Source organism: Pinus tabuliformis, chromosome 4_2 (genome assembly GCF_031772625.1).
Source record: "Pinus tabuliformis cultivar Carrire ecotype Pingquan chromosome 4_2, CPIR1, whole genome shotgun sequence".
NCBI lineage: Eukaryota > Viridiplantae > Streptophyta > Pinopsida > Pinales > Pinaceae > Pinus > Pinus tabuliformis.
Window position 1 is genome coordinate 908,971,954 of NC_142304.1, and position 10,769 is coordinate 908,982,722.

At 34.3% G+C, this 10,769-nt stretch overlaps 1 protein-coding gene across 2 annotated transcripts; it reads right to left on the reverse strand.

The window, feature by feature from the left end:
• Nucleotides 1–329: 329 nt before the first annotated feature.
• On the reverse strand, nt 330–7,711 carry LOC149172625 (serine carboxypeptidase 1-like). Of its 2 annotated transcripts, XM_089424384.1 has the most exons (14): nt 7,008–7,708; nt 6,206–6,351; nt 5,508–5,584; nt 5,074–5,196; nt 4,885–4,987; nt 4,615–4,652; nt 4,362–4,460; nt 4,064–4,144; nt 3,709–3,954; nt 3,196–3,264; nt 1,998–2,119; nt 1,739–1,852; nt 953–998; nt 331–799 (listed from the first exon to the last, which is right to left on the reverse strand). In XM_089424384.1, the coding sequence occupies exons 1-14, from the start codon at nt 7,175–7,177 to the stop codon at nt 716–718; spliced, it is 1,518 nt and encodes a 505-aa protein (XP_089280510.1). In that variant the 5' UTR covers nt 7,178–7,708; the 3' UTR covers nt 331–715. The 2 variants fall into 2 exon arrangements, with proteins under 2 accessions (XP_089280511.1, XP_089280510.1); XM_089424385.1 differs by lacking the exon at nt 3,196–3,264 and having other exon boundaries at nt 330–799; nt 7,008–7,711.
• Nucleotides 7,712–10,769: the final 3,058 nt, after the last annotated feature.

Consider the following 10,769-nt stretch of genomic DNA (forward strand, 5'->3'; position numbering starts at 1 on the left):
ATTAAAAAATATAAATATCAAAATAAAATTTAACATTTCACATAACATAATATATTTTTTTATTGGTTTGATTTAGAGGAAATTGAACATTAAATCTAGATAATTTACCTAATACACAACCATCACCAATTTAGCTACCTCTCTAGACTTTCTCATAATATATTCTTAAAAAAATAGAAATAAATAAATAAACTTTCTCATAATATATTCTTAAAAAGAATAGAAATAAATAAATAAATAAACTGATATAAATTCATCTCTGATCTAAACTGTTTAAACATCTAAACATGATCAATTAAATTGTTTACCTAATACTGAGTTAGAATAAATCTGAACTACTCGTAGTCATTTAAAAATCTAACCAATGTACACAACATGCCTTCCTAAAGAAATCTGGAGTCTGAGGTTTCTTTCTGTAAATTTTATGGACTATTAGACTTTATATATAGATTGTATAGACTGCACTATATTGTTGATACGTGCTCATGAGTTTCTAAGTGTTTTCTTCGGAAGCTAGACTTCAGCTACATATAGGTAGCACTAGCATTGGCCTTTAGAAACGTCAATTTGCACTTCACACTTTAACTTACCTGAGTTGCAGAGACAACTGTTTGACAACATCCATACAATGTTTGCGTAGAAAGGAAAATAAAGCGCAGAGGCAATAGTACAGAAGGGGTCTTGTGCAAAACACTATTCAATGGTTGCTCACAATTTACAAAGGTTCTCCGGAGCTCCATTGCTTGAACATCACAAATGATTGCCGAGGCTTGTATTCTGGAGCTGTATGGCCACCTCCCTGTAGAATGTTCAGCTCATTATTAGCTACTGCATACCCAAGATAGATCAACCATCCTTCATTTAACTTTTATAACATGAAGTAAAGCGGAGAAAACTAATTGATCAGACTTTTTAAAACATCAAAGGGTATAACTAGGATTGGAATTTCAACCTTGACTGTTGCAAACGTCAGGTTGTTATCATATGATCTTGTGTATCTGCACACAAAATGGATACAACATCAATGTTTCTTACCTCAAACAAATGGCCCTTTTACTGAACGATAAGGAATAAACCTTAATTGTTCATGACCTGATTGAGTCACCAACCACAATGTCTTTTTCATGGTTCAATTGTTTGACAAAACCTTATTCTTGTAAGGCCTGATTAAGACACTAATCATATAATATCTGTTTTCATTGTGTTAGAATAGTTTGGGTGAATTTGACTTAATCATAGAGTCAATTTACAGTCGGCCATTTATGAGCTAGTAGTTTTGGTAACTTCTGGTTTTTAACAAGCTATGTAGCCTATTTAAAAGCATCAGAATCATCAGAAATTTATTGTAATGATACCTTTGGGCTAAGAATAGTAAATTTATTATTCACAGCGGATGTTACTTGCAGAGTTTTCAAAATAAAACAGGGTATCGATGTATTATTCTCGTTGTGTTTATCATGTATTTATTTCTATCTATTTTTTTAAAAACACGTTGTTCAATTTCTCACATAACCTGAAGGGACTAACCACAATGCCATCTGTTTTCATTGTTTAATTGTTTGAGACGATGAAACTATGCAACAAAAAGCTCTACTCTATCTCTATATAGACGAGTAAGAGAGGGTAGACAGGGTAGAGGACGGTTCTCTGCCGTAGAATCATCTATAGTGCAGTTTCCTTTTCAAACCAACACCAAATATAAAATTAAAGGCCATTGAATCTGAGCATCAAGTATTACCCTGCAATTTGTCGATCCACGAACCAAGGCCTCCAATCATCAACTATGGTATAGTTCAATGATCTGATCCATGCCTGAGTTCCAATGAATGGTACAATGAGATCATGATCACCACTGTCATGACAAAAATGCTAGTCAAATCCGATGGTGAACACTTGAGGGCTTATGCATAGTAATTCTACTAAGCTAAAGCCTAATTCGTAATCAAAATAAAAATGAACCTAAACAATTTTTTTTAACTATATTGGTATGAATGGACCTGTATATTAAAGCGCGGTAGCCTTTCCGGGTAAGATTGCGATGATATTCAACTACACTAAGAACATTACGATTATATTTAAAGCGAGGCGTGCACCTCTTCCACTCTCCAGTTATCTCCTCCTACAGAAGAAATAAAATTTAGATGAAAAAAAAAACTGTCATTTGTTCTAAAACAAACAAATATACACATTAACCTTGGAGAGAAATCACAGTAAGAGGGATGATGGATTAACAGGGATGATAGATGTTTAGTAATTAGCAAAATCATACTTTTGTACTTTAAATTTCGATCAGTAAACCTGCCAGAATTGGTGTCTGTGTGAGTAATGAGCATATAGGCAGACTATTTCACTCTCTTAAGGACACACCAGTAGCTTAGGAACTGCTGGAACTCATTTTACAAAGGTTTAAAAATTGGTTTGTGCTCTATAATCTCATTTTAAAAAGTGCTATGTTCTCTACAATGGGTCAATATGGTATGAGCCATGTGGACCTGCATATCCAGAGGACCGGGGCAAGTACTACGAAGGAAGGATCCCACTGGGTCTTGATTCCTAAAGAGCCATGTTCCTTCATAGGGAGGGAACTTCAAATGTTATCACCCAGCATGGCTTGTGGCCCCGTTCCAATCATATAAATGAAAGTCAGGAGCAGCATTCCCTACTTCCATTATTGATCAGATTAGGTTCTGCTACCAACATTCTCCAACAGAGCACTAGCTGATTAATAGAAGGTTATCCTTTGACTTCGGACACAGAGCTCAAGCAGGTAAGACTTTTCGATCATGGATACCATGTTCGTTTGGTACCCTTATGGAGTCACGAGGAATGAATATCTACCCAGGAATATACGAGAACCCTCAAATACATAGTGACTTGCAATGAAAAAACCAGAATTATATGGTATCAATTGTTTGACACTGGTCTATACTAGTACACGTGTAGATCAATATCATTTTAGTTCATTCATGAGATCGCTCTGCAAATAGATCATAATAAAAAAAATGGCCTATGGATCAAAACAATAAACATTTAAATGTTGGGAGTTGTAGTGCAAAAACTTCAGTCCAGAGAACCATAAAATGACATTATTCAAACTGCATGAGTTTCCTGCCATAAACATGTTGAAATGACAAAAAGAGAAGTAATAGTGACTGCCCAAGGGTCAACCAGCAGGGTCTAGGTTAAAGTGGATACCGACTGCGCATGAATTACTTTTCTGACATGGGGATTCTTTGCCCAAATGTAGGAAAGTTGATATTTGTCCTGTTTTACAGTATGAACCATTCTATTAGTAGAATATATATTGAAAGATCAACAGTAAGAACTACTACTATGAAAGAAGGTGAAATAAAATGTGCAACTTTACACATACATCAATTGCAAGAACTGCAACTATGAAAGAAGTCGAATGAAAATGGCCAACTTTACAAAACCAAAATCCAGAACTTCAATTGTCCTTCCCCAAAAAACAAAGAAAAAAGTTATGAATTTAATAATTTCATTGTTAAATCCTAGCTGGTGGAGTTGAAAAGATTTATCCATTGTGATATAAAACACATATGAAGAGAATCATCTTCTTTTACTGGATATGTCCGGATATGTCGGTTGTCAGAAGCCTAAACGAAAATGTTCAATAAATTTGCTATACTGCATATCCAACAGTTTATAAATCCATAGCATGAGTAGCAGAGAACTTATTGCATTTACCACAGTAGGGCATGGTCTATCTTGGTAACCAAGTTGTAGTTGGACTGTCAGACACTCGTCCTCAGAGGATTCTGTGAACCAACCATGACTAAACATCCTCCTCCTTGATCCAAGCAGCTGATCAAATAGTTCTAATTTCTCGTACCTCTTGGTTATAAATTTTTGACTGCTTTGACTTTGTTGCTTCTTAGAAATGGGGAAACAAATCGGATCAAGAACATGAGCTGTGTTGATTCCGATCAAATTCTGTTTTTCAAAATACCAAATCAGGACTAATTTTTCAAGGAATAATGTTAAGCCCTGCATTGACCAAAAGCAACTGGAGTGATAGAAGTCGAGGGACTACAAGCATTACCTTCCAGACTGCAAATAGGTTCGATTGACATGAAGGATTGATGGAATACCAATAGCTACTATTGCAAGTCTCCTTTACTGCCTGCAGCAAAAAAAGTATGAAGAATTTCATATCGAACAGCTGCTGAAATGACAGCTGATTTAAATCCTTGAAACATAACAATAAACATATAGTAAATTAATATCATATTAGACTACGATTTAAATGACATCCTTGTAACTACCATCTGTGCATGAAGAATATACAAATTGTGCATAAGATTCCATGGTAGCTTATGTTATTGTTGGATGATACATACCTGGTATAATTCATCTGAAATAAGTCCTTTTCCGTGTGCAAAAGGCACTTGTGCATTGTCAAATGCTTCATCTGTATCCCCATTTCCGACCAGATAACCCTGAAAAACTAGCCATTCAAGAAGTCAGACCAAGAGACCATCTAGTAAAAATCCTAATGAAGAACATAACGTTGTTCGTAGCCGTCAACATATTTTGCAGAGGCCTGAATGAAAAAAGCCATGAGTTTCAATTGTATTAGAAAAGAGTTTTGACCTTAAGGTTCAAGGTTGGTTTAATGCCAGCTTCATTTCCTGTCACAGACAAGAGAGAGAAATTGTAACAGTCAAACATCAAAGTCTCAATCTTAAAATAAATTGGATCTACAGATGCAATGTTACAAAGAGAAATACAATGGTTTCCTGAAATTCAAGCTCAGATCAACTTATAGTAGTACTAGTACCATAAAGAAGTTCCAGCCTACTCCAAAAACAGAAGAACAAAGAAGTCAATTAAATAACAAAACAGTAATCGTGTTTGCTATACCATTTTCTATTTCATGTACCACCAGTGGAACAATCATACCAGAATAAGAATCCCCTCCGATATATATTGGATTAGATAGAAACTCAGGGAATGCCTCAAACCACTGCATCCACGATTATAAACTCTACTGAGATTCACAAAACTCTGTACATTTGTAAAATATTTTTGTACTGGGATATAACTGAAAACCTTTATGAGGAAAGTGTGTATATCTGAGACAGTCTTAAAATCTCCAGTCACGTAATCTGTAGATGTATTGGAGTAAGAAAAACCAGTCCCAGCTGGAGAATCAAGAAAAATAATGTTGGAGACCTACATGTGCAAAACTATTCAAAGTTAAGTCCATTACAGTAAAAGTTTTATGTTCCAGGATATTCAATGGCATCCAAGTTAAGTCCAAGTTGAACGCCAATTTAACAATGCCAAATTCCAAAGTGACAAAATCAACAGAACAGGAAAATTGATAACAGAGATACGATATCAAAGACATAATCAGGCCTTACGAAACCTTAGTATGCCCACTTGACCTTAACGAATGTTGAAAGAGGAAAAAGTTTTGGTATCTTAATTGAAAACCTTTCATTAGAACCATACTAGAAGAACCAAGAGCCTTGAACGCCCACCTTAGTCCAAGAGTGTGGATTGGAGACGAGCGTGGGCAAATTCCCGGAATTGTTATTAATATCAAAAGTCATTGGACCTGCAATAGGAGAAAATCATTGTGATTAACATTAACAATATCAAATAAAGGAGATAGCTATAAATTTCCTCTACAAATTTTATAAACAGTACCATTATGCTCCCTTTTCCCCCAAAGCTATGATCACAACTAAATAGCATCCCACCCTGCCTAGTTGCATAAGATGCAGCTCTGACAATTAGCTTTTCGCAGTCTATCCTTAAGGCAATCAGATGAGCTCAACACTGAATAGCTAAAGACTCGGGAGTATAAAATCCATAATTTATAGATTTTCGGTATTCTTTGGGTTACAATTGTATCTTAGTATCATATAAACGATATTATAATAGCAGTTGACTAGGTTTTAGTTGCCAATTCCAACAACATGGGAAAAAACGAAACTTGAGACTTACAGTTAACCATTTGAACAAGTCTTTCACATGCCCATTTCCCAGATTACTCAATTTCAAAATTAAATATATACAAGATCATAATTCATTTAGTAAATAGAAATTTTGAGAATTCCCAGATTACTCAATTTCAAAATTAAATATATACAAGATCATAATTCATTTAGTAAATAGAAATTTTGAGCATTGAAGCAGACACTAAGGGACAAGTAAGGGTTCCCAGATGGCGAACCAAGCTCATAGGCAAATCCAGTGAAACTAGAGCAACCAGGACCTCCTGTAAGCCAAAGAAGCAGTGGATCCTTTGCTGGGTCTCTTTCTGACTTCACAAAATAGTAGAAAAGTTCTCTTCCATTAACCTCACTAACTGTCACATACCTGCATGAATATGAAGAAAGCACAAAAACTTTCAAGTAGTTACTCAATTGGTCATCCAGTACGTTATAAGCATGTAAAATCACATCTTCCAGCACTCCATATAACAATTTTCACTCCAATAGTCAGGTTTTAGCTTCAATGGCTACCAAATTTCATCAAGTATCCATAGGCATTTTTCAAACCTATGTCAAACTTCACACTGTGTGCATATTATGTAAATTATTGCTTCTATGTATGGTGTGCATATCAATGTAAATTTTTTCTTCTATGGGTAATACATAGACATCTGTATCACGTTATCACTTATGAGGTGAGATCCATCAACTCTTTGGTTGTGTTGTCCATCTTTACATAAACACTGCTGATTCCTTATTTACATACTAAAGCATATTCATCTCAACATGGAACCTGCCATGTTGGGATGCCAAATTCAATGTTTTCTGCCCCACTTGGTGTCATTATATAGTCTTTAATAAATTATGGATGTTAGAAACCTTGAAATCTTAAGCTCCTCTGGGAATGTTGTATTTTTAACTGGTTAATAAATAAATTTGACCTGAAACTTGAATTTGATCATTTTAATTAATGTTATATATTTGAATATGGACTGTATTCGCGATTAGATATTCTTCACTTTGGACATATATGACACTTACCCGGCATATATCTCTGAATTAAGATTTCCATGATAGCCTGGAAAATACTTTACTCTTGCACTGGCAGGTGCTGCCTTGCAATCCAGTTGAATTGGACTGATCAGAGATATAATTATATTGGCAATGAGTAAATTAGCCATAAATTTCATAGCCTTCATCTGGGAAGACATTGTTATGGAATAGACCAAAGCTCACTTCAAACTGTATATATAATTCTCCAGTGCACTTTTGATAGGCTTCGAAATGCCTTGATATATGGACAGCTCATTAAATACAGCAAGAATTCCTATTTAAAATAATTCAGCTAATTCATGACTTGTTTCAACATCTTGAGATTCTGTTAAATCCCACCTATCTCCAACACCGTGAAAATGTTTCCAACCCAATTGCTCTAGAAGATCATTCTGGTAAAGCTAAGTCAATAGAAGATTTTGTCTGCATTGATCACCGAACCTTGTCTTCTCTGTCTGCCACTCATTTCAGCCAGCCAGCCAGCAAGCAAAAATATATCTCTTATACTATGAGATTCTAAGTTACGTATATAAATTGTGAACTTGAACTGTCATGAATTTTTAGCATAGTAAACTTTGTTACAATTTTGTTACAGGCCAGGTTTGTTCATGTGTTTAAAAGGGGAACCAGTTATTTAATAGCTAGAAGACATGGAGTCATTATGATCTAACATTCTTCATAAATTTTATAACATTCTTCAATAATGAAAGGGGTTTTCTGTTTGTGTCTCGAAATATGTTGAGGTGGAGAATTCAGAAGTTCCGTGATCTCCTCTACTACCTTTATATCAAAAGTGATCGATTGAAGGCCCACGATCATAGAAGAGCAGTACCACAACCAGGTCTCTCATGTCTAAAGACAAGCATGAGGACAAGGAATGAATTGCGTTTCCTTTTTTTTCATGTGTCAAGACAGGCATGAGGACAAGGAATCAATTGCGATTCTCTTTTTATTTTTCAAGGAACATTGACAATTTTGCTTCGGTTGGCGTATTAGTTGTATCGATGTTAAATTTGCTCACACTAAACCTTGATTGGCTGCAGTTCGGTTGGTTTACATAGTGTTTAAATTCTCATTTATTGAAATATTGTAAATATTTTTATTAATCATGGTTAAAGTAAGATTACTCAATTATTGAAGTACTATAACTATTTTTATTAATTTTTGTTAAAGTAGGATTATGGGAATATAATTGTCTTTCAATTTTAATTATTATTAATTTAATTTTGATTTATACACTTTAAATTTTAAGAATAAATGATATATTTGTAATATAATTAAAAAAAATAGTTTTTTTAATATTTAATTGGTTAATAATTTTAGAGTCTTATTGCAACTTTCATTTAAAAAATTAGCTCTATAATTAACTATGAATTGTGGGTGCATACAAGTGTTGATTCACTGGTTAATGCACTAATGGCACCTAGGTAGTTGAAAGTTGGTATGCATGTTTCATGATTGTGAAGTATTGATTAGCTTGGTATTGAATTGAGGGTAGGCAGTTTAGACTTGGAATATGTGTCTAGTGGTTGTTGCAACAAATGAGATAGATGTGCTATGGACTTGAACAAAACATTGTGAAAGTCGACACAATAATAGTGCTTGGAAGTTTTTGTTGTTAGTTGAAATTATTTGAGACTCTTATTGAAGCTCTCGTTGCTTTCCATCTGCAAGAGGAAGAAAGAGAAGATGTCAAAGAAATCAACAAATGCATAGTGCTTGGAATCTTTTGTTGTTCCTTGAAATTATTTGAGAATGTTATTGAAGCTCTCGTTGCTTTCCATCTGCAAGAGGAAGAAAGAGAAGATGTCAAAGAAATTAACAAAGACAAATTCCGAGAGGATTTTGTATTGAGAGTTGTGACTCCCACCTATCAAGTTAGCCTTTATTCTATTTTGGAGACTTAAAATCTGCTAAAATGTCACTTTCTTGGAAAATTATAATCTGACATGTGAATACCATTGCTAGTAGAGTCTCGTCTTTGAATTCTAGAAATATATATTTTTGTTACATTTCATATTTTACTTTCATTCACATATTATGTGAATTTTTAGACTTAAATTTATCAAAATATTTTTTTCCCTAAAAATTTTGTTCCATTAAAAGCTTGAAAATTTCTTGGTAATATGTTATTATAGACAATTGCTCATAGTTAATTGACAATTTATGATAGTTATACACCTATGCAAGAAGTTCATGGTATTCTGAAAGAACAATAAGTAATATGCATGACTATAACACTGAAGAACTTCATGGTATTTTGAAAGTGCAATAAGTAATATGAATAACTATAAGAGTGATCCAAGTGGATGTGAGTGAATCACCATGGTTACTAATTGTTTTTTGTTGTTGGTGGTTTACAAGCTCATGGTTTGGGTAAAACATGGTATCCGATCATGGTATTTGGAAGGTGGAAGAAAAAAAAAAAATCTAACCACATAATTAGGTTTTATCTTATAGGACCATTCAATGGGTTTTACCATGGTGATTTATGGTATTCGTCCATCGTTTTTTGTAACGGGTAATGGTTTTTCAAATATAATGAAAGTGCATGACTCTAGGTGGAAAGACACTATGAATAATATAAATATGAGCCTTCACCATTCTAAAAGCCATGAAGTTTCTCATTATGTAGTCCTCTGACACTTATTACCATTTAATAGAAATAAATTAAGATCTTTTCATGTTATTTTTTCCCTCTACATTATATCTTTTTTGTGCTTGTGACCTTTTATGTTGTTAATATTTAGTCTCATTCCCTAGAGAAATTAGATTAGTGTTATTAGAGAAATTTTCTCCTTATTATTTCCCAACAAATGTCCCTTATGAGGTTAGGGTATAGGGAGTTGAATCTCAAGGTAGTTTCACTTGGGGACAACCACTCTCACTAGCCCAAGCAACCTCCCATGGCAGAAGAAAATAGAAATAACAAAGTAGGATATCCTATCAAGCTAGTTGCTTGAGGAAGCACTCACACGACAAAGGAATGAAATGATAGCCAATTTTGTTGAGATCCTTCGATGACCTCCAATAACCTCTGAGGTACCTTCAATATGCACCCATTTTGGAGGTGCAACACTCTTAAGGAACAAGTTAACTTTGATATCCCTTTATGTGAAGGTGAAATAGGTGCAAATGCTATGCAAAAATGGTTAAATCTCTTAGAGGGTTATTGCTTTGTCCAAAAATTTTCTAAAAATGAGAAGGTCACATTCGCACTACTGAAAACCCTTCCCCATGTTAAATATTGGTGTGGAGGTTTTTGGGAGAGACACATAAAAGACAAATCTATGATGCTCAATGCAAGACCCACTTTGGCCACTTTTTTTTATTCCCTCAAGGTGAAATTATACCCCATTTAGAATTATGATGACCCATACACAAGATGGAAAACTTTGCGAAAAGAGAGAGACTAGAGAATGCTAGAGTACACCAAAAATTTCCATACCTCACGATCAAAGCTACATATCAAAGACTTCAAGTGACACATGGTTTTTATAGATTGTAGTGGCCTACATAGATACATCCAAATGGAGATGAATTTCTTGGACATCTCCTCACTAGAGTTTGCTTATTGATATGTTGTCAAACTAGAGAATAAATTGAAGCAAAAAAATAAATGGGAGTTTGGGTCTACAAATCCATTGCAACACAAGCCTAGAAAATGAAGTCCTAACTTATAGAAGAAGGGACCAAGCAATGAAATCCAACCTCAAGATAAGAATCCCAAGTCATACAAAAATAAGGGTA

Excerpts from the sequence above, each read along its gene's own strand:
- LOC149172625 (XM_089424384.1), bottom strand. The coding sequence starts at position 7,177 with ATGTCTTCCCAGATGAAGGCTATGAAATTTATGGCTAATTTACTCATT. Across the intron at positions 5,197-5,507 it reads ATCCACACTCTTGGACTAAG|GTCTCCAACATTATTTTTCT; the intron begins GTGGGCGTTCAA and ends TTGCACATGTAG. Across the intron at positions 4,145-4,361 it reads TTTCAGATGAATTATACCAG|GCAGTAAAGGAGACTTGCAA; the intron begins GTATGTATCATC and ends TTTTTGCTGCAG.